Genomic DNA, 24,456 nt, shown 5'->3' on the forward strand with positions numbered 1-24,456 from the left:
TCTCGCAATATCTTTTGATGCCCTGACCAACAATAGACTTCCGCCTCAACTATATGCACAGGCTTGGCCTCCTCCACAGTCTGTGACAGAGCATTCCACAAATTCACTACTGCCTGGCTTAAAAAAAATCCTCCTTATCTCTGTTCTGAAGGGTCATCCCTCAATTTTAAGGTTGTGTCCTTTAGTTCTGGATACCCCGACCATAGGAAACATTCTTCCCATATCCATCTTATCTAGTCCTTTCAACGTTCAGTAGGTTTCAATGAGATCCCCCTATATCCTTCTAAATTCCAGTCAGTATAGGCCCAAAGCTGCCAAATACTCCTCATATGTCAACCCCTTTATTCCAGGAATCATCTTCATGAACCTCCTCTGGACTCACTCCAGTGACAACACATCCTTTCTGAGATAAGGGGCCCAAAACTGTTGACAATATTCCAAGTGCGGTCTAATTAGTGTCTTATAAAGGCTCATCATTATCTCCTTGCTTTTATATTCTATTCCTCTTAAAATAAATGCCAACATTACAATTGCCTTCTTTACCAGACTAAACCTGGAGATTAACCTTCTCTGAGCCTTGGAGGAGGACTCCTAAGTCCCTCTGCATTTCAGATGTTTAAACCTTCTCCCCATTTAGATAATAGCCCACACGATTGTTTTTACCAAAATACATTATCATACATTTCCCAACACTGTATTCCATCTTCCATTTTTTGCCCAATCTTCCAATTTTTCAAAAAATGAAATAACATGCAGTATTGTGTGCAGTTTTGGGCTTCTGATTTTAGAAAAGATATACTTATATTGGAGAGGGTTCAGAGAAGATTCACAAGAATGATTCCAGGAATGAAAGTGTTACCATATGAAGAACGTCTGGCAGCTCTTGAGCTGTATTCCCTTGAGGTCAGGAGAATGAGAGGGGATCTTATAGGAACATTCTGAATGTTAAAAGGCCTAAACAGATTAGATATGGCAAAGTTATTTCCCATGGTAAAGGAGTTTAGGATAAGAGGGTACAACTTCAGGATTGAAGGGCGTCCATTTAGAACAGAGATGCGGAGAAATTACTTTCATCAGAGGGTGGTAAATCTGTAGAATTTGTTGCCATGAGAGGCTGTGGAGGCCAAGTCAATGGGTGTATTTAAGGCAGAGATCAATAGTTTTTGATTAGCCAGACCATCAAAGGATATGGGGAGAAGGCAGGGGAGTGGGGATGACTGGAAGAATTGGGTCAGCCCATGATTCAATGGCAAAGCAGACACGATGGGCCGAATGGCCTACTGCTCCTATATCTTATAGTCTTCCTCAGCACTACTTACCCCCTCCACCTACCTTCGTATCATCCGCGAACTTTGCCACAAAGCCATGAATTCCATTTAACTCACTGGCAAATAGTGTGATAAGCAGTGGTCCCAATACTGACACCCCCCTGCACTGCCCATTTTTTTTAAAGACAATTGAAGTAAATATAGGTATGCATATAACAGGGAACTGATCTGATAGCACATGACTGGTGCCAGAGCAAGGGGTGGAGATTGTGAAGCAGGACAATTAGGATCTTCAACACCCCTCTACTCAGAATGATAAGGGAGCTCTTCTGTTAAGGGTTGTTTCAGGGTCCCACTTGAGAGAGTTACGTCATTTACAATATGTTAAACTCATAGACTCATAAAGCATGGAAAAAAGCCTTTTAACCAAACACTTCCATACTGATCATCAGGCAACCATTTACATGTTTTTCCTCTCCAATCCCAACAACTCCTTCCAATTTTACATTTATGGAGGGAAATAGATGTCAATGTTTTGGGGTCAAAGTCCAAATGAAGGGTCTTGACCCAAAAAATATCAATTTCCCCCATAGATGTTGCCTGACCCATTGAGTTCCTTGTTTGTGGTTCCTTGTTTGTGGTTCCAGGTTCCAGCATCTGCAGTCTGCATCTCCTCTTCAAGGTCATTTCTGCCCCCTCTACTGTGCCTGTGCAGTACTGCAGCTGGAACTGCTTTAACCAGTTTAAAATCTAAAGAGTTTACAGAATAATTCAAACTCTTGTGTATGCACAAGCACTTTGGGTAGTTGGGGCGGGGAGAGGAAGGGGTGCTGACAGGCTCAGATACTCCCCCAAAGGAAGCATTTGTGCAAGCCTTTGTTATTCTATTATTCAATTAGGGATTAGGGATAATCCTGGAAACTATAGACTTGTGAATCTCACGTCAGTGATAGGGTGCCTGGAGGGGTGATCGAGGCAGACACATTAAGAACTTTTAAGAGACATTTAGATAGGCACATGAATGTGAAGAAAATGGAAGGATATGAATATTGTGTAAAGAGAAATTAATTTTATTGGCTATTTGATTACTAATATTCAGTAATTGTTCGGCACAACATTGTGTGCCAGAGGGCCTGTTCCTGTACCTCACTTTTTTTTGAATATATAGTATTTCTGTTTTTGCATGTTTTTTAATCTATTCAATATATGTAATTATTTACTTGTTTATTTATTATTATTTTTAAATTATATTTATTATTTTTTTCTCTGCTAGATTATGTATTATATTGAACCGCTGCTACTAAGTTAACAAATTTCACATCACATTCTGGTGATAATAAACCTGATTCTGATTCTGTTCTATATTCTAGGTTCTAAATACCTCATGCTTAATTAACTCTTCATCCCATTGCAACTTTCAAAATGTTGCTTGCAGGGACAAGAGCCACATCGGGACTTACCTGCAATGAAACTGAACCCCACTGTGAAGGAAGCTTCACTGGTCTCTGCAGGGACACCTGCTCTATTTGCATACCATCATTTAAGTCATTTGATCTATTTTGTTTTCTTCCCCTCCCCACCCACTCTCCAGCCCATCACAGATATTCACTTTGTTTTCTCCAACCCCCCTCTTGCCTACAGCAAACTTGTTGTTTGCTAGCTGCAGAATTTGTGTAAAGAACGATTGATGAGAGTGTTTTGTGATCACATAGCTTTGCTTTACACCATTCTGCACTTAGTTGTGGATGTTTTGCTTAGGCTAGAATATAAAAGCAAGGATGTAACGTTGAGGCTGTCTAAAGCACTCGTGAGCCTCACTTGGACTATTGTACACAGTTTTGGGCCCCTTATCTAAAAAGGATGTGCTGACATTGTAGAGGGTTCAAAGGAGGTTCACAAAGATGATTCCTGGATTGAAGGGCTTGTCTTATGAAGAGCATTGATGGCTCCGGCTCTCTCCTCACTGTAATTTGAAAGAATGGTGTGACCTCATTGAAACCTATTGAATTTGAAAAGCTTCGATAGAGTGCAGAGGATGTTTCCCATGTTGGGGGAAGTCTAAGACCAAAGGACACACAGCCTCAGAGTAGAGGGCCATCCTTTTAGAATGAAGATGAGGAGGGATTTCTTTTGCCAGAATGGTGATCTGGAAAATTCTTCGCCACAAGCTACTGTGGAGGCCAAGTCATTAGGTAGATTTAAGGCAGAGGTTGATAGAGTCTTGATTGGTCAGGGCATGAAGGGTCACGAGGAGAAGGCAGGAGATTGGGGCTGACAGGGAAAATGGATCAGCCATGATGAAATGGCAGAGCAGACTCGATGGGCTAAATGGCCTGTTTCTGCTCCTATATCTTATTCTGTGCCTCAAGAAAGATGGAATGGAGAGCAAGACACAAAATGCTGGAGGAACTCAGCAAGTCATGCAGAAGAGTAAACAGTTGACTTTTCAGGCCAAGACCCTTCATCAGGACATAAAGTGGTTGCTAGTTTCTGTGGACAGTCACTTCTGAGGCAGCATCACCATCTTTCTTTATCGAGAGTAAAAGGTTTTCGGTGGAGTTAAAAAAGCCAAGAAAGAGTGGTTGATACTGCTCCCTGCATTCCTCTTGTGCACATTTAGTTAGGATTATTAGCTTTACTTGTCACATGTACATCAAACATTACACTTTTGCATCAATGACCAACACAGTCCAAGACTGAGGATGTGCTCGGGGCAGCCTGCAAGTGCTGCCATGCTGCAGGTGCCAATATAGCATGCCCCAACTTATTAACCTTAATTTTAACCATATGTCTTTGAACGAGGGTGGAAACCAAAGCACCCAGAGAAAACCCACATGGTCACACAGAGAACGTAGAAACTCCTTACAGTAATGAGAATTGTACCCCAATCTTCCGATCGCTGGCTCTATAAAGCATTAATGCTAACATCTATGTTGCCATGACACCCTAATGTCCATGACACCTAAAGATGGAGAGCATCCTCACTGCCATTCAGAATGTAACTCCTCTAAAATTGGCCAGAGGTAGCTGAGGTCCTTGACAATATTTCTCTACCCCAGACCACAAATAAGCCTCACAACAGTTACAGTAATTGGATTTTTGTCCTCCTCTTGAAGTTGTATGTGATTAGATCGTCATGTTTTCCTGTAACTCTCTGACTAGGTTTAGAATTTCAGCAGCTGAGGAAGAATGAGTGAAGGTCAGGACATAAAGCTCATGGTCTACTCAGCCCACCTTGCTACACACATCTATACACAGTCTACACCTCAATGAGGGATACCACCATGGATTTTCGTAAAATTCTCTCAAACCAAATTGAAGATCCTAATTACATGGTTGGATCAAATGAGTAGCCCCCAATGTACAGATACTTATATAATTACAAAACAGATGCATTATTCTAATGTCATGGTGTGAGGTCATTTTGGAATGGGAATGCTTGATTCTTGACCACTTAAAATTCAGCGGCATTTAGAACATCCTGTACTTTCATTGGGAATATACAAAGACCCAATGCAGGTGGAAGGCCATTGTGGAACTTGTGACAAGGGTTAAGATAATGTCAATTCTGTGCAATCCACCAGGGTAAGGAAGAGCAGACCTTCCCTTAGTATAGCAAGGTCTGCAACTATTTGACGTAGTGAGACAAGATAAGGATGCAAACAAAGGATTCCAGGGTAACATTTTTTTTATCGGACTGCTATTTTGCCAGTACTTTAGTATCATTGCCTTTAATGTGTAAATTCTATTGGCTAGTAATACCTGTATTATTGTAGAGTGATTGGTGATCAATTATACACGAGAAAATTTGTTTTTGACTTTCAGTTGATTTGAGATTATTGAGACTATAGCTCCTGTATATTGCATTCCATCTCACCTCATTTGGCCTATGTTGTTGAGTGTGTGAATCACAAATTTGGCATGTCCCCATCAACCCTTACCAACTTTTATCGATGCACCACAGCAGGCATCCCATCCAGATAAATCACAGCTCTATAAGGCAACTGCTCTGCCCATGAGCACAAGAAACTGCAGAGTTCAATCCATAAAGCTGTCCACACCTTACACATTGGAGTTTCTTTTAATTCTGTCCATTAGCTTGTGCCAGGAAACTGGAGCAAGCCACAGTTGCAGGAAAAATTTGCAAATTCAAACATACAGCAGAGGCCAGCACCAAACCCAAGTCTCCGAATTTGTGACGTACCAACACTACGTGCTGCGGTTCTGTGCTTCCCACGTTTATGACCTGAAGCCCTCATTTGGTCGGGCTTGATCATGGCCGCTACACCCCAGCTGATATGCAAGCCAGGACAGTACAAAATGGAGAGCAAGCTGTTGACCATCTAGCAGGTTCCCCCTCTCCTCACAACTGATGAATCCAAATGAGTGGCAGTTTGGACCAGTGGCATTGCAGAAGTTGCCAGTAGCATTGAATTCAACATACGACTGCCTTATGGACTCCAGCTCCAGATTTTTCCTCAGGATTTACTCCTATAGTCTTGAGTGGGTATAGATGCAAGGCAGCGCAGGTTTGAGGTCAGTTTTCCTTTACCCAAATGAACTGACACCCACGGTTGACGAGCCCCATCTGCCCAAAGCAACTGATTTTAAGGCATTAGTAACCCGCCTTTGCCCTTTCTCCTACCAGTAGAAACGGTTCTACTGGGTTTAATAGCTAAGCCACACATGAAGGCCAGGAGCTGAACTTGGTTGTCAGAGGGTATTTGAGACATGCCATTGGGAGCCCATTAGATAGATAGATAGATAGATACTTTATTCATCCCCATGGGGAAATTCAACTTTTTTTTCCAATGTCCCATACACTTGCTGTAGCAAAACTAATTACATACAATACTTAACTCAGTAAAAAAAAATATGATATGCATCTAAATCACCGTCTCAAAAAGCATTAATAGCTTTTAAAAAGTTCTTAAGTCCTGGAGGTAGAATTGTAAAGCCTAATGGCATTGGGGAGTATTGACCTCTTCATCCTGTCTGAGGAGCATTGCATTGATAGTAACCTGTCACTGAAACTGCTTCTCTGTCTCTGGATGGTGCTATGTAGAGGATGTTCAGTTATCCATAATTGACCGTAGCCTACTCAGCGCCCTTCGCTCAGCTACCGATGTTAAACTCTCCAGTCCTTTGCCCACGACAGAGCCCGCCTTCCTTACCAGCTTATTAAGACGTGAGGCGTCCCTCTTCTTAATGCTTCCTCCCCAACACGCCACCACAAAGAAGAGGGCGCTCTCCACAACTGACCTATAGAACATCTTCAGCATCTCACTGCAGACATTGAATGACGCCAACCTTCTTAGGAAGTACATTCGACTCTGTGCCTTCCTGCACAAGGCATCTGTGTTGGCAGTCCAGTCAAGCTTCTCGTCTAACTGTACTCCCAGATACTTGTAGGTCTTAACCGGCTCCACACGTTCTCCATTAATGATCACTGGCTCCATATGAGGCCTAGACCTCCTAATTCCCCCCCCCCCCCCCCAACCAGGCTATAACCTTAAGGATCCACATTTATGACTACCCCATACAAATAATAGAATACCTGTTAAATAGAAACTTAATCACTTTTCACTGCAGATTTATATCTGATCTACAAACTAAGTAGATTTTGTTTTAAGTAGAGTAATAATTTCAGAACAAATTCTGGATTGCCCATTGTGTCCAAAGCTATCCATAAGTAAAAATAAACAAATAGATCCTAGTCGTTTGTGTTGAAAGATTCATCTCCCATTCCATCGTCTTGGTTTGTAGGAGGGAGCAGCTGCCCCTTGTGCTTAGTAATCTGTTCCTATTGCTCATCAGCACAGCTCAAAGATCCAGTAACTCGGGCTCGCTCATGACTTCCTGTTCCCCGTGGCCACGTGTCTCCTCTGAGCAATCCAGTTTCCTCCTAGGTGCTAAATGTGTACACTGTAAATGATCCTTGTTTACAGTAACTGAGACCAAAAACTCTAAAGGCAGCTAATGTGCATATGAAAGAATAACATGCAGCAAATTAGGGAAATGAGAGGGGCAATGGCCAGTCACCGCTTCAGGTAGAAACCCTTCATTTTCTGAGAGGTGGGAAATGGTGCCAGATGAGGTCTGGAACCTGGACTATTCCACGTAACTAGAGAAAAGAAGAATAATTGGGAATGGATCTAACATGCCTCTTTAGGTCATTATAAGTAAATTTATACTGAGGATGGCAGAAAAATTCCTGTTAAATAGTGCCCCAAAAGCAGCTACTGAACTGGCCACCTGACATACAGTGGAACCCCAGTAATTCAGCACCCTAAGGACACTGATTCTTCAGACTATTAGATGTTACTGCTGTTAATAACCAGACATACTATTATTTCATTGTATTTACATTGCACAATGGGACAATAAATTCTCCATTGCAGCTGGAAAGTTCAAAAGGGAGCTGGAAATAGATAAGCAGTCTGTACTCTGGACCAAATTCAGCCATGCTCCTGACCACAACACCAGCCCTACAGCCCAGCCTCTGAACCCCTCACTCGTGTTCTGGACCTCCAGCTTTATATTCCCGACCACGAGGTGAACCCTGCCGGATTATCGGCATGTCACTGTCGCTGAACAGTTACAGACCAACTTTGCAAGAGATAGGGCAAACAGACTGAGACTACAGAGGGCATATAACAACATACATTTTTAATCAGAAATCAGCAGAGACTACTACAGAAGGGTGTGTTAGTGAGGCTCTTGTGCTCAATGACAAGGGAGCATCACCATTTAGGAAAAGGTGTAATGCTGCTCAATCACTATCAAGCTCCAAACACCTCACTGTCTGCAGCTCAGCAGCTGAAATTTCAACAATGATTAGAAGGCAGGTGTTCCTTCATGGCCAAGGACATAATTGCGGCTTTGCATGCTGAAAAAACACTTGAAGCATGAATCTTTCTGAAACAGGAAGAATTGTAAGGCAGCCTTTGGGGGAAAGTGAGGAAGAGACTGTCCCCTGCACAGCATGGGCGTTAGCAATGGTGCTTTGCTTGGCCGACAATCTTCACCCATTGGGGAACCTATTCCGTGACCACCTCGCCAAGCCACTTCATATAAGGTGGGTTTCCCTGGTCGATTGGCAAGCTGATAACCTCTGCCACGTCATACGGATGAACTGACCTAACAGGATGGAAACAAAGGAGAGAATCATCATTGTCATTGCAAACTATGACCACCTTGCTCTAACATGGACACCTTATTTTGTTCAAATAATGTTCTTTCTTGTAAGAATTGTGTATAATTTACATTTATGTTTTTCTTGTGAATGCTGCTTATATGATGCTATATGGGTCTGTGATGCTGCTGCAACTAAGTTTTTCACTGTATCTGTAAGGCTGTAAGACGTAGGAGCAGAATTCCGTCCTCTGGCCCATTTAATCTGCTCTGCCACTTCAGCATAGTGGATTTATTCTCTCTCTCCTCTGAATCACCTGCCTTCACCACATAGCCTTTGACACACTTGCTAATCATGAACCTATCAGCCTCCAGTTTACATATCCCCAATGACTTGGCCATCACAGCCGTCTGTGGCAATGAATTCCACAGATTCACCATCCTCTGGCTAAAAATTCTTCCTCATCTCTGTTCTTAAGGGACGTCCTTGTATTCTGAGGCTGCGCCCTCTGGTCCGAGACTCCCCCACTACAGGACACATCCTCTCCACATCAATTGTCTAGGCCTTTCAATATTCAATAGGTTTCAATGAGATCCCCCTCATTACATGTAATTATGACAATAGACTTCACTTTACCAAGTAGACACACACACACCTCCCTCCATTCCCTGCAAAGGAATCTGAAACGCTTCCTCACTCACCGTACATATGCTGCCAAATCATTGACTTTAGCGGTTCGTGTTTTAATCATCTGTTTAAAAAAACAAAAAAACAAAAGAGCCAGTTATGCAGAAGAAATACATGCACACTTTATCGAATGTCATTCAGAGTTTTGCTGACTTTGCGTCAAGCAGGTGGGGAGAGACGATTGATGCAGCAAACAACTTATTTAGAAAAGAGTCTATTTAGGAGCAGATTTGAGGTGCCAAGTCAGAAAGCTACAGGTTCAAGTTCCACACTGGAAATTTCAACAGATATTGCTCATGGACCCACCTCCCTGTTTAATTGGGCAGGGTCAACTCAGAACAAAGTTGGAAGGTCTAGTAATACAGCCACTGCAGCTGAATTCCAAAAATCAGGCACTTGCAGGACTTTGGTAGTACCAAGATAGCATATTTAGTCCAGACAATTAGATGGTATTCTTATCAATATCTCAACGCTCCTTTAATTCTTTGTCTTTTATATCTGTTAGGAACTGGGTCTCTGGTGAGTGGCAAGGGAGTGTGGGGACTGGGTCTCTAGGGAGTGGGAAAGGTGTATGGGAACTGGGACAGGTGAGTGGGAAGGGAGTGTGGGAACTTGGATCCTGGTGAGTGGGAAAGCAGTGTGGGAACTGGGACCCTAATGAATGGGGAAGTGTGTGAAATGGGTCACTGGGGGGTGGGAATAGTGTGTGGGAACTGGATCTCTGGTGAGTGGTGAAGGAGTTTGGGATCTGGGTCCCTGGTGTATGGTAAGGAATTGTGTGAACTGCGGCTGAGATGAGTGGGAAGGGAGGGTGGGGACTGGGGCTCTGGTGTGTGGAAAGAGAATGGGAACTGGGCCTGAGGCAAGAGGGAAGGGATTGTGTGAGCTATGGCTGAGGTATGTGGGAAGAGAGTGAGTGGACTGGGGACCTGGTGCGTCTCACCAAATTTCAAACTCCCATACATGCCTCAGAAAATTCTGGATACGACTTATTTGGTGCTGCCAGATTAGCATATTTTCCAGAATATTGGATCCACACACAAAAAAGGCTAGAGGAACTTAGCAAGTCAGGCAGCATGTAGATGAATAAACAGATGACATTTTGGGCCAAGACTCTTCATCAGGTCTGGAATGGGGAAGATGCCGAAATAAGTAGCCGGGGGAAGAGGAGGAGGAGGAGGACAAACTAGGATTCCCATGATTCCTTTGTCCTTTTGTCCCTCCCCACTTATCTCCCTCATGGCACACTCCTGAAAGCATCAGAAGTGCTACACCTGCCCATTCACCTCCTCCCTCACCTCCATTCAAGGCCCTAAACAGCCCTTCCAGTTGAGGCAACACTTCACCTACAAATCTGCTGGGGTTGTCTACTGTATCTTGTACTCCCAATGTGACCTTCTCTACCATTGATGAGACCTGTCATAGATAGGGAGAACCGCTTTGTCGAGCACCTCCACTCCCTCCTCAAAATACTGGATTTCTCATTGGCCTAGCATTTTAATTCCTAGTCCCATTCCCATCCTGACACGTAAATCCATGGCCTTCCTTTCTGCCACGAGGCCACTCTCAAGGTGGAGGAAAAACCCCTCATCTTCTGTCTAAGTAGCTTCCAGTCTGATGGAAAGAACATCAATGGCTCCAGCTTCAGGTAATTTTCCCCCTCCTCCTTCCCTCTACTTCTATTCCCCATTCTGGCCTCTTACCTCTTCTCTTCACCTGCCTATCACATCTTGTTGATTCACCTGATCCTTCAGTTCCTCCCACATGCCACACTACTCTATCAGATTCTTTCTTCTCCAGCCCTTTAACTTTTTCACCTGTCAGCTTCAAATTTCTTACTTCTCCACCCCGTCCCCCACCCACCTGGATTCACCTATCACCTTCTAGCTTGTCCTCCTTCCCCTCTGCACACACCTTCTTCTGACATCCTCCCCCTTTCTGACAAGGCCTGATGACGGGTTTCAGCTCAAAACGCCAACTGTTTGCTCATTTCCATAGATGCTGCCTGACCTGCTGAGTTCCTCCAGCATCTTGTACCTGTGTGTTGCTCTGGATTTCCAGCATCTGCAGAATCTCTTATGTTCCAGAATATTGGATGTTGTTTATTTAACAATACCTTTCAATCACAGTTTTAAATATTGTACAAAATAATACACTTGGACCACACTTTATGCTGAGGATCCGTTCCTCAGAGGTGGAGCACTACGTAAATCAGCACTATGAGGGGTCATAATAATACTTAAATGGATGTGTGCCTAATAAAAATAAATCAAACCTGAGATATATGATGTATTACTTTATATATACACAGTAATTCATGGAGTAACAAACACGTAAATAGACCCAATCTACACATCAGTGGGGCAGCAACACATCACAGCAGCAGAGGCGGGAACCAGGTGGTAGTTACATCTCAGAGGAGGGACTAAGCTAACAGCCTTTTAAGTTTCCTCTCATGAAGCAGTTCTTGGTAGCAGGAGATCATGTTGAGAACACCTCTCTTTGCCTTATTGCTTCACTCCCAGTCAGGGTCATTATCAATGAACTGGTCCATGATTTGTGTGATCATGGTAATAGCAGTGCTGAGGAATTTTGTGGTGAGGGTTTCTTGCTGTTGTTTCCTCTTCTCCATCCATGTCCTCAGATCCACCCAGAGGATGGCATTTCTCTTGTCAATTCTCGAAGCTCTTCGTTATTAAGGCTCTCACCATGAGAGTGCAGTAACTCTTCAACATCACCATCATTAACATCCTCTAATCCCGCTTCAATAGCCAGTTCAACATTATTTTGGATGACCGGTTCTGCCTGAAATCCTAGGATGTTACTGCATGCTTCTGGTCATAACTTCTTCAACACTCTTTTCATGCAGTTTGACTTACTTCATCCCAGGCTCCTCTGATATTGGCTGTGGATTTCATGTCATTGTAGTTTTTCCAAAATTGCCTGATGGGTTGTCTTGTATCCTCTACAAGTTGCTTGAATATGCAACAAATGTAGTAGGCTTAAAAATCCGATATTACTCCTTGATTCATTGGTTGGAGTAATGAAGTGGTGTTGGGTGGAAGGTTAAACTATTTCTACAGGAACACAGGTCCGAAGCATGTCAAGATTCTCAGGGTGGCCTGGGGCATTACCAAGCACCAACAATGCTTTATGTTCAAGGTCATGCTCCTCACAATACCGCTTCACTGCTGAACAAAAATGTGAAACAAACCAATTTTGGAAAACATCAATCATCACCCAGGCTTTCGTGTTTGATTTACAAATCACTGGTAGATTTGGCTTTAAAATGCCTTTCATTACTCGTGGTGTTTCAGAGTGATACAGAATCATAGGCTTTAACTTAAAGTCCCCTTTAACATTGCCTCCTAGCAAGAGAGTTAACTGGTCCTTTGCAGCCTTGAATCCACATGCATGTTTCTCTTCTCTGGAGATGAAAGTACAAGAAGGCATTCTTTTCCAAAATAGGCCCATTTCATCCACAGTGAAGACAAACTCGGAAGAATAATCGCCCTTGTCGATTATGGCCTTCAGTGTTGCAGGAAAATCCTGGGTTGCCTTGCTGTCTGCACTAGCCACTTCACCACAGAAGAAATACTACAGAGGTTACTGTGCTGTTTAAATCTATCCAACCACCCTCTGCTGGCTATGAATGTGACGGAACATGCTTCTTGCCTTTTCCATTATTATCAGCAGAATTAGGGACTTTTTCATTGTGTTTTGTCATCCACCCATATATTTAGTCTATTTTCCATTTTATCAAGCAAATAGCTCCTTGAACGAGTCACCTTTGTTGATGATAATTTAAGGACGTCATTGCAGAAGCTCTTATCTTGTCTGCAATTTTTATAATTGTTCTGATAGTCAATGTAGCCAATTTCAAAGAGGTGCCAACATCAACCTGATGCTCACCAGCTTCTAAACGCCATATCACTTGCAGTTTCACATCCATGCTAATACTTTCCCTAAACATCTTAGATGTACTACCCTCACTGGAGGTTGTAGGCTGTTTTCGAGACATTGTGGGTGAAAAAAAATTGAATAAATTGCCGAGGGAACAAGAATATTTACACATGCAGGGGAGGCACAGTGTGAGCTAATACGTGATTGGCTGCGAGTGGCTCAGAGCATATGTAAAGTGCTCTCATTGGCTGCTTGAATGTTTACTATAATGGCAGCTGCTCGAGAAGTTTTAAGTGTCATTTAGAATTAAATTTTGTCATTTAAAAAGATTTCAATAAAGAATTGAATAACCACGTTGCAAAGAATCAGCGCTATGCGCATTATGCAGGGTCCGAGTGTAATGAATTGTCCAGTGAACTAGGTATCTTCAGGGAAGGCAGAATAGTTTGGGTGACCTTGTGAGCCAGATTTCCAAATTAGCCACACAGACGTTGTAGAAATTTTACTCTAAAAATGGGGTAACCTGCTTATAGCGATGACACAAGAGACCATAATTAATGGAATCCAGAGCAAAAATCTGCTGGAGGAAATCAGTGGCTAGAGCTACATCTGTTGGGTGGGGGGGAGGGGATAGATAGAGCAAATAGAGGATATTCCAATAGTGGGAGGGTCTAGGACCAGAGGACATTGTCTCCAAATAGAAGGATGTTCCTTTAGAACTGAGATGAGAAAGAATTTCTTTGTTCATTGGGTGGCAGATTTGTGGAATCCATTGACTCAGATGGCTGTGGAGGCCAAGTCCCTGGATATATTTAAAGCAGAACTTGTTAGGTACTTAAGTTGTAAGGGCATCACAGGTTATGGGGAAAAGGCAGGAAAATGGGTTTATGACAGAAAATAAGTCAGTCATGACTGAATAGTGGAGCAGACTCTATGGGCCAAATAGTCTAATTCTGCTCCTATATCTTATGGAATTGCTGAAGTTTCAGGTTCAAATCCTGTATCAGGACTGAGAGCAGAGAGGGAAGATGGCCAGAACAGAGAGAGGTGGAGTGGTGAGGCAAGGCCTATGGGAGGTTGGTGGACCAAGAAGGGGTGAAAGATAATGGTTCTCCTTCCTCTACTACTTCCCTTAAATCTTTGCTCTACCATCCTCTCCTACTAGATTCCTTCTTCTTCAGAGCTTTGCCCTTCAGCTATCACTCCGAGCTTCTCACATCATTCCCTCTCCCCCATCCACGCAATTTCCCCCTCATCTGGTTTCACATATCACCTGCTAGCTTGTAATCCCACGTCATTTAATGCCCACACTATTAATCTGCTTGCTAACTGACCTCTGTCCATCCAACTCACTGTTGAGCCCACCCTCCATTTCCAAACTCCACTGATCCATTCCAGTCCAACACACCCAGCTTTTCCCATTCTCCCTTCCAGCAGCTCAGACTGCAGCATGGTACACAAAGCAGCAGCTCTGAGTAGAATGGATTTTGGTGATCCAGGGCAAATTCCTTTAATGATTTTCCATCTATTATTCCCACAATATCTTAAAACGCACATGTGGCTTCACAAGACACCTGCACGCAGTAATCATATTTCTGTGTGGCCTGCGCTGCCGATGGAATCTCAATTGTACATGATGATATCAGGAACACTTCTCTACCAGTGGGCGACAACTGTGCGATCTGTTAGAGCAGGGATTCCCAACCCTTTTTATGCCATGGACCCCTACAACTAACTGAGGGGTCCATGAACCCCAGTTTGGGAACCTGAGAGTCGTACCAACTAAGGCAATAAGACCACTCACCTATCTCATAGTATTCCACCAGATCTCATCACTGTATTCCATCCTTCAAAGTCTCCCTTAGAACTAACCCTTCACTTCCCCTGCACCGTTTCCCAGATGCAGCTGAGGATGGTTTACTCCAGACATTGTACGTAAATATAAACATAAAAAGAAATACACTGAATGCTGTCATCTGAAAACTCACAAGTAAAACTTCACTGTCCTCTTCAATGTTTCCTTTCCATTCGTATCTAGAGGGTAAAAACAAGGAAATTTATAAAATACATCTACACGTACACCATCATACATCATTCTGAAACTAAGGGCCCAGATCATGTGTTTGTATTGTCCTTGAGTCCATCGAAACATCCATTTCCTCTCAACTACTTAAGACAGCCAACCCATGAAGCCTTTCAGGTAAGCAGTGACCCCTGAGGAACCCACGCTAAAGAATACACGGGTCACCGCAGAGATCACAACTTTCAGGAGAGGCATTCAATGGAGACCATGTCTATCTGCCTGCGAGATGAAATTCCTAAACTCACCACCCAGATAGACAAGGACTGTAAGAACTTGCCCCTGCATATTATACTACCCTATTAGTCACCCATTTGTCAGTGTTTGGAGCCCACATACCCTGCAGCAGTTTAATAAGGGAGCTCCATAGACAGTTAAGGATGAGCACAAACTGGCCTTGCTAGTAACACGTACATACAATGGAACTATCCCACAGTAACTCCTAGAGATGTGATCAAAAACTATCTGTAAACTAATACTGTGATATCTGATTCGCTCAACATTTTTCTTCCTTCGGATCAGTAAGTCATATCGTAGGGAAACAAGCCTTTCAGCCCAACTCATCCACACTGGTTGCGTTGCCCAGCAAGTTAGTCCCATGCGTTCGGCCCAGTCCTCCAAACCGCTCCTATCCACGCGCTCATCTAGATGCCTTTTAAGTACCGTAATGCGCCTGCCTCAAGCACAACTTCAGACAGCTCATTTCAAATACACACCACCCTCTGTATGAAGGTCACAAAAACTCCTTTAGTTGCATTCAAAAAAAATTTATCAGGTAAGTCCAAAGAAATTGATGAAAAACTGTATTTATCTACCTGCCTCTTTATCTATATATCTGTCTATCATAATATATATATATCTGCATTTCTATCAGTCTAACTATGCACAGATCTGTTTGCTATACTGCAAGAAGAAAAGGTTAAGAAGGATATGGGCCAAACGCAGAGGAGGGCTAGCTCTTCACTGGCATGGACCCACTGGGTGGAAGAGCCATTAAGCAGACATCTACCAATCCATCATTAAGGACCCTGGTCATTCAGCTCATACCTTCTTATCATTTCTACCAACAAGCAGGAGGTACAGGAGCCTGAAGACACACACTCAATGATTTAGGAAAAGTTTCTTCCCCTTTGTCATTAGATTTAGATTGGCTCATAAACCCACGAGCATTACCTCTTTATTCTTTTCTCTTTGCACTAAATTCATTTATTTTGTAATTTATCTCTGCTCTATACTGCTGCCACAAAGCAACAAATTTTATGTCATATATCTGATAATACACCTGTGCTGAATGACTTAAGATGGTGTCCTATGTATCTGTTAGCATAATCAGTGCAAAGACTCACGTACACAGATGTTATCTGTGGCACAATGTTCACACAGGCAGCCAGCTTCTTCTCAACAGCACCTCTGGAGGGTTTAAACACAGCAGAAACTTAATGTCAAAACACACATCACAATGCAGGGACTATTCATTTCACTTGCCTGACGCTCAATTCGAGTTGGGGCCTAGCTGCTATACTTGACAGGCTATCTGTGATTGAAACAACTGTTCTTGATGTGCACTTGTTCAGGAAAGTAGCACATTCAAGTTCAAGTGAACCACCCACACAAAGTGATGGAGCAACTCAGCAGGCCAGGTAGCATCTATGATAGGAAATGAGCCAAGACCCTTCATCGGGACAGGAAAGAAAGAGAGCAGAAGCCAAATTAAAAGGGTTGGGTAGGGGCAAACAGGGGAAAGTAGGTAGATGGGGGTGGGCTGATAGGTGGAAGAAGCAGAGGTAAAGAAGATGGAATATGCTAGGAGACAACAGATAACCATGGAATACAGGAAAGGAGACAGGTAATAAGGAAGGGAGAGGTATAAGTGATTAACAGGTGATGGAAAAGGAAAGGGGTAATGGGACCGAAGGATAAGAAAAAGAAATAGGAGTTAACAGAAGGGATTGGTTATTGGAACATAGAGAAATCGATGTTGACATCGTCAGGCCATGCACTACTAAGTAGAAATGTCGGTGCTCTAAATCTGTGTTTAGCATCAGCTTGGCAGTCAAGGAGACCGTAGACAGAAGTAGTAGAAGTGTTGATGCTCCAATCTGTGTTGGCCTCCACTTGGCAGTTGAGGAAACCATAGACAGATATGTCAGTGTGGAAATGGGAAGTGGAATTAAAATGGCTGGCCAGCAGGAGACCTGGTCTGCTAAGGTGGACAGGGAGAGAAGGTGCAGACAAAGTGAGACCCCAATCCACATTGGCCTCAGCGATGCAAAGGAGGCTGCACCGGATGCAGTAAGTGAGACCTGTACCTCTCCCTCTGTTACTGTGTAAGCTTCCATTACATCTGACCAGGAGGATATCTCATGGATTTGATGGGGATATGGAAGAATAAAGCAGGATCAGTGTAAATGGTTAAATGGTTAGCAGAGACAGGGTGGGCCAAAGGGCCCATTTCTGTGTTGTATTATTCTGTGGTTCTATGAATGGGTTTCAATGAAATGTCATATGAAATGCCGGAGTTACGTAAAGGTAACACTGTTACAGTGTGTGTGGCCACACTGAGGAAGGACTGGTGGACGAGCGTGGTGGGGCAACAGGTTTCCCAGGACACTGACTGGGTGAGAAAACAAGACAGAAAACCTGCAGCTTCAGGTTCTTAAAGCTGCTTCCCTGATTGAAAAGATCTGGAACAATCCTTGCAGATCTAAGGTGAATCTAGTCATAAAGATTGGCCCTTCGATGCCACAGTCCGTGCCAACCATCAACTACCCGCTTACAAAAATCCTGTTGTTTACTCCCCACATTCCCATTAACTCACACCCCTGCTACACCCCAGGGGCAATTTAGAGCAGCCGATTGCTCTGCTGTCCTGCACAAAGCTGGCGTGTGGAAGAAAAACAGAGCACTTAGGGGAAACCCACTCAGTCAAACTCCACACATACACACAGACATCAGAACTTCTGAAAGAACACACACAATGCTAGTGGAACTCACCAAGGTCAGGCAGCATCAACAGAGGGAAATGAACCGATAATGGTTCAGGAAGAGTCTCAGCCCAAAATGTCGACTGTTTCTTCCCCTCCACTGATGCTGCCTCAGCTGCTTCATCCAGAATCGTGTGTGTTTATTGCTCAAGATTTCTGGCATCCGCAGAACCTCTTGTGTCTCTGTGAACGTGTGGCAGGGTACTCAAATGAGCAGTACTTTTAAAATAGCTGTGTACACTGACGATATACACCAATTTAAGTAAGTAGATAGGAGTCCTGTTTTGTCTTGTTTTAAGGCTTTATAAACATATCACCAATTACTCCGGGAGGCTTGGTGTAATTTCTGTGGTACACCTGCCGCTAATAATTTGAATCCAAAACAAAGATGCCACTAAAATTAAACATGTTTATCTGGTATTTTCCATAATGAACAAAGTTAGAATTTCAACAGTTAGCTAAAGCCCAAGGTACAATATGAAGAACTGCGGAGATAATGGAGAGAATGGGATTGCTTTCCTTTGAGCAGGGAAGATTAGGACAGATTAATAATCAGCAATGAGGATTCCTCTTCAGACTAAGATCCATTTATTTAACACATTTACAACGAAACACACAGTAAAGTGTGTTGGTTGCATTGACAACGAACACAACCTAGTAGTGTGCTAGGGGCAGCCTGCAAGTGTCGACACACATTCTGGAGTCAACACAGCAAACCCACAAAGATCATCAGAACGTGACAAAACAGAACACAAAGCAAATCAGCCCTGACTTTGTCTACAAACACAGACACACACCCACCCAGAGTCCTCTAACACCAGGACAGGCTGTCAGTATACCCGTGGATTCGCAGACATCGGGCTTCGGCTTCCCCAGTGGATTGCAGACTCAGAGTCATGGTCTACAAGTCTTAAAAACAGGTACTACTAATTCTACAGGAAGGATGTTCAATGACAAACAGTTACACTAATTAGCAAATGGAAAAACATAATTTTTTGCACATCCACATTAGTCTGTAAAGGGCAGCTCAACTTTAACTCTCAAGTGGGAATGGGATTAATCTTTGGTCCGTAGGGCCCTGGGGAAATGGGATTATTTGGTTAGCTTGACAAAAGAGCTGGTACTAGCATGGGTGGTCAGAGAGCCTCCTTCCCTAATGAACTGGATCCAGTGTGTTGGAGGCAATGACGTAGCACTGCCTCATACGCTCACACCCAACGAACAAACACACAGGGAAAGAGCGCCTGAGTCACCTGGCGATGGTTTTGGCCACCTCCAAATTGGGGCAGGTTACGAAGGCAGCAGAGTGTGTGCCGGATACGTAGGAAGCCGCTTCCATGGAAAAGAGTCTTAATCCCACACTTCTCAGGCCAGAAAACATCAACAACGTGAAAAGCAGAGCCTGCGAATAAAGAAGAGATACAGTGTATGAGGAGAGCCAGCAGGCGATTTTCATGAGTAAAACTGTGAGAGAGACTGGTTACAGGGATTTACAAGCTATTCATGTGGACTATTTCACACTGGAGACACAGGAGCAGGAGGTGCTGGAATCTGGAGCAAGAAACACAAGAGCACTGTAGATCAATTAGTAACTGTGGAAGCAAAAACTGTCGATGTTCTGCATCCCACCAGGACCGAGGGTGCAGAGAGGAGAAAGCCAGGAGGTGAGAGAGTGGAGCAGGACACAGGCCTGGTAGGTGGCAGGTGGAACTGGATCAGGCAAGGGATGGTGGACAGATGGGTGTACTCTGGAATCCTCTGTCCCTTGAGAGAGTGGAACGTCAGATCATTAAAACCTGCACTTACTGGGTCTGTATTCCCTGCCCTATTTCCACTCACCGGAACCCCACTTTCAGCGCGCCATTTAAATGTACCTGGCTGCGCGGTATTTTGTTTAATACTATGTGACATCCAAATAAATGTCAATTTAAAGTGCATTAGGGTATTAATATAAATTATATCCAATTATCCACAAAATCTACCAACCTGTCACTGAAATCCTAAACCCGTTGGATTATTATTTTATTGCACTTGTAAAACCGTGAGTGCAAATTGGCTGCACTTCAAAGGTACTTTATAGATTACAAACACTTTGCATAACACTGTGATCACAAAAGAATATATATAATTACAAGGCTCTGTTTCTACTGTGTTCCTTTGCAACAACAGGCTCTCCCGGTCAAACTCCCTCCTGTACACTACCCGCCTCTCTTCAATAACACAGTAAAAGGTCTTCGAAATGTATCCACCCAACCTCGATTCCAAGCTCGCCCCCGTCGGGCGCATACTCATCTCTGCTAGAGACAGGCAGAAAATGCTACGTAATTCAGGGACAATATCTCGTATTCCCTGATGAAGGGTCTCGGCCCAAAACATCGACAGTGCTTCTCCTTATAGATGCTGCCTGGCCTGCTGTGTTCCACCAGCATTTTGTGTGTGTTGTTTGAATTTCCAGCATCTGCAGATTTCCTCGTGTTTACTCTCGTATTCCCTTACCACTTGGTACCAGGCTGGTTGGCCCATCAACTCTGTACAGATTCTTGGGGTAATTCCTATTCCCCAATCATTTCTCTCTAGCTTATTATCTCTGACATGCCCACTAACATAACCTTCAAAACCTCCTCCCACTTACCTACAGTACTGTGTTAGGCTTCTATATATATATACATAGAGCTAAGGTACCTAACATCTTTGCACAATACTGTATTTGTCAACGTGGACAACAGAGTGAGTTGGACAACAGAGTGAGTTTGCAAATCTGGCGGGGCAAAGTCTGTTAGCAATCGTGAGGGTGGGGCAGTAGGGGATAGGTATGGAACTGTTGGCAAAGAAGGAGTGCCAGGAGTGGGGGGGTTTGGCGCAGGGACACACATGCCCAGTCCTGACATAGTAGGCAAAGTCATTTGATTCCAAACAATTGGTTTATTGATCATTACAGAATGCCCCTCTGGTGCTTTCTGCCCCTCCGCTCTCCATTCCCCTTTTCCCAGCCATGATTCCCCTCTCCCTGCCCCCTTCCCACTCTCAGTCCACAATAGAGACCCATATCAGAATCATCCCTCACATATGACATGAAAATTGTTTTTTTTTGTGGTAGCATTACAGTGCAATAGATAAAATTACTACAGTACTGGGAAAAAGTATTAGGCACCGGAGCTAGATGTGACTACTTTATCTAAGCAGAGAGAGAACAGGGATGAATGACATACCAACAAGGTGGTAGGAAGAGCTGGTGGAATGAATACACACTAAAGCTTAGCAACTGGAACAATAAGGTTAAAGTCTCTCTAAGCAGAAAAATGCAAAGTTTACAGAATGAGATCATGCAGCTGAGTTGGTCAATCCTGGCACTCTCACCCCAGTAAGACTCCCTCTACTCCAGTTCATCAAACTCCAATCATCCCACCCACAAGTTTATCCAACTTCCAGTTAAAACATCTATCCTATTCACCTCCTTCTACTGCCTCACTTCCATCATTCTGCATTGAGCATCTGCTCCAAAATTCCTCACTGGTCATCGCCTTGCATTGATCTCATGGGACAGGCCAGTGCCTCTACTGAACATGACGCCAAATTAAACCAAATCTTCTCTGCCTCCAATTAACAATCAAGCAGCAGGCCTTCGGGATATGTGTGTGGCCTATTACTCCATTTCCTGCAAATTCAAGTGTTTAAAAGCCTCTTAAACGACACTATCATCTCTGCTTACACTACCATCCCTGGCCGTTCCAGGCACCCATAACTCTCTATGTGAGAATAACTAGCCCCATACATTTCCTTTGAACTTTTTCTCCCTCACCTTAAATCGGGGGTTCCCAAACTGGGGGCCATGGATCCCTCGGTTAATGGTAGGGGTCCACAGCATAAAAAATGAACATCCCCTAATATTTGACATTTCTACCCTAGGAAATTTTTCTGACTGCTTACCCTATCTGTGCCTCCCTTAACATTGTGAGTCTCTACCAGGCAGGTCTCCTCCACTAGTATAAGCAAATAAAGCACCTTCGCTGATTCTTCCTTCCATCATTCTCTGTCAGACAGGCTGCCTGCTCCTCTCGAGATCAGAGACATCATTAGATACTGCTTCTTCAATTCAACACAGCATGTAAGGAACAAGAACATGGACTTACAAAGATGGTTGCTTTGCAGGGGCTGTTTGTGAGGGCTAGCATCAGGCTGCTCAGAGCCTGCCTGAGGACTCGCATTCCCCTGTGCGGGACACCACAGAAAAGTTATTGGAAACAGGTTTGTACATTCAAGGCTAATACTACTAAAAGTAACACTCCCTGTCCATGGTGGGAGATATTAATCTGAGCTGTACTGACATTCAGTATGGAAGTGGGCACTTTGGCCTTCTGAGACCATGCTGACCATGATCCACTCATTTACACCAATCCTACTTCACTTTCCTTAGTCACATTGACTGCTTCCCCCTCCTCTTCCCCACCCACAAGATTCTAACACTCACCAACCATTTCAACCGTCAATTAACCTGCCAACACACACACACACACACACATCTTTGGCACGTGTGTGAGTGTGTGCTGAACTCACACCACACGAGCCGTGGGGCAGCAGCTCTTCTGTCTCACTGGTGAGAGTAGACAAGGACAAAGGGCAAACTGATCTCCCCCACCCTTCAATTTTCTTCTCTTCAACTGCAAACATAGGTGGTGAGCAGAGCCAGGCTAATTGGTGGTGGTGGGGGTGGGGGGAGAAGCTGAATAGTGAACACAGCAAGGAGGGTTTGCAACAATCTCTATGACCAGTTAATCAGTTGGATGTGAGCGAGGGGGCTAATATTTTTGGATGGTTGACCAGGAGATCCAAACATCAATTATTGAAATCTTTTACAAGTACCCACCTCAGTTTCAAAGTTCAAAGAAAATTTATTATCAAACTACATATATGTCACCTCATACAACCCTGAGATTCATTTTCTCATGGGGATATACAATATTTTTTTAAATTTTCAGGCAGGTGGAGCTCATCAGCCTGCCTAGGGGAAGGAAAACTGATTTTAAACCTCCATCCGCTGCCTTGCAGCCTTACCCACCCACGGGAAAGGCTTCAGGAGTAAACCCTGAAGAAGAAATCCGGAGCTGGGGTTCCTAAGGCAGTTTGATGTTGTTTACAACTTCACTCTGGCAATCCCTGCGACAACACTGGTGCCAAGCTGTATCAGCGCTTGCCCTTCCCTTGGACACATCAGTGACGTGGAGAGGGGAACCCACTGCATGGGCAACAGCCGGTTCTTCAAATCATACCACCCAGACTCATGCCCTGGAGAGGACACAGCCCACCAGAGGCGCAAACTCGTGAACCCCTGGGATCGACAGCTGCCTACTACTACTCAGTAAATTCAAGAATAAAATCATTGAAAGACCACACCAACAGGACAGACAAGGAACTAATGTGCAATATAAGAACACAGAACCTCAGGCATCTCAGGTCAATGGGCTATTTGCTGGTTTGCAATTAACCCCAATCTACAGCTCCAGGAAACCCATTGTTCTGAGCTGCATCCTTAAATTCAATCTACATTCCATTCCATTCCATTCTGAAAACAACACACACAAACTGCTGGTGTAATTCGTCAGGTCTCGGCCTGAAACGTCGACAGTACTTCTCCTATAGATGCTGCCTGGCCTGCTGTGTTCCACCAGCATTTTGTGTGTGTTGTTGTTTGAATTTCCAGCATCTGCAGATTTCCTCGTGATTGCTCTTTAAATTCCATTCTGAAGACTGGTTTCAATTGGTTAATATATGGAGTTCAATCCAGATAAGTGTGAAGTGGTTCATTTTGGTAGGTCAAATATGATGGCAGAATATAGTATTAATGGTAAGACTCTTGGCAGTGTGGAGGATCAGAGGGATCTTGGAGTCTCAGTCCATAGGACACTCAAAGCAGCTGTGCAGGTTGACTCTGTGGTTAAGAAGGCATTCAGTGTATTGGCCTTCATCAATCATGGAATTGAATTGAGGAGCCGAGGTAATGTTGCAGCTATATAGGACCCTGGTCAGACCCCACTTGGAGTACTGTGCTCAGTTCTGGTCGCCTCACTGCAGGAAGAATGTGGAAACCATAGAAAGGGTGCAGAGGAGATTTACAAGGATGTTGCCTGGATTGGGGAGCATGCCTTATGAGAATAGGTTGAGTGAACTCGGCCTTTTCTCCTTGGAGTGATGGAGGATGAGAGGTGACCTAATAGAGGTGTATAAGATGATGAGAAGGATTGATCGTGTGGATAGTCAGAGCCTTTTCCCAGGGCTGAAATGGTACAGAGGAGATGTCAGGGGTAAGTATTTTACACAGAGAGTAGAGAGTGGAGAGTGCACGAAATAGGCTGCCGGCAACGGTGGTGGAGGCGGATACGATTGGGTCTTTTAAGAAACTTT

At 43.8% G+C, this 24,456-nt stretch overlaps 1 protein-coding gene across 1 annotated transcript; it reads right to left on the minus strand.

The window, feature by feature from the left end:
• Positions 1 to 7,922: 7,922 nt before the first annotated feature.
• Positions 7,923 to 22,266, minus strand: LOC140717144 (protein CutA homolog). Its single transcript, XM_073030414.1, has 6 exons — positions 22,188 to 22,266; positions 19,311 to 19,459; positions 16,424 to 16,483; positions 14,982 to 15,027; positions 9,105 to 9,154; positions 7,923 to 8,408 (listed from the first exon to the last, which is right to left on the minus strand). Exons 1-6 carry the CDS (start codon positions 22,260 to 22,262, stop codon positions 8,309 to 8,311), a joined length of 480 nt encoding a protein of 159 aa, XP_072886515.1. The 5' UTR covers positions 22,263 to 22,266; the 3' UTR covers positions 7,923 to 8,308.
• Between the last annotated feature and the right edge of the window lie 2,190 nt (positions 22,267 to 24,456).

Source organism: Hemitrygon akajei, chromosome 2 (assembly GCF_048418815.1).
Source record: "Hemitrygon akajei chromosome 2, sHemAka1.3, whole genome shotgun sequence".
Classification (NCBI taxonomy): Eukaryota; Metazoa; Chordata; class Chondrichthyes; order Myliobatiformes; family Dasyatidae; genus Hemitrygon; species Hemitrygon akajei.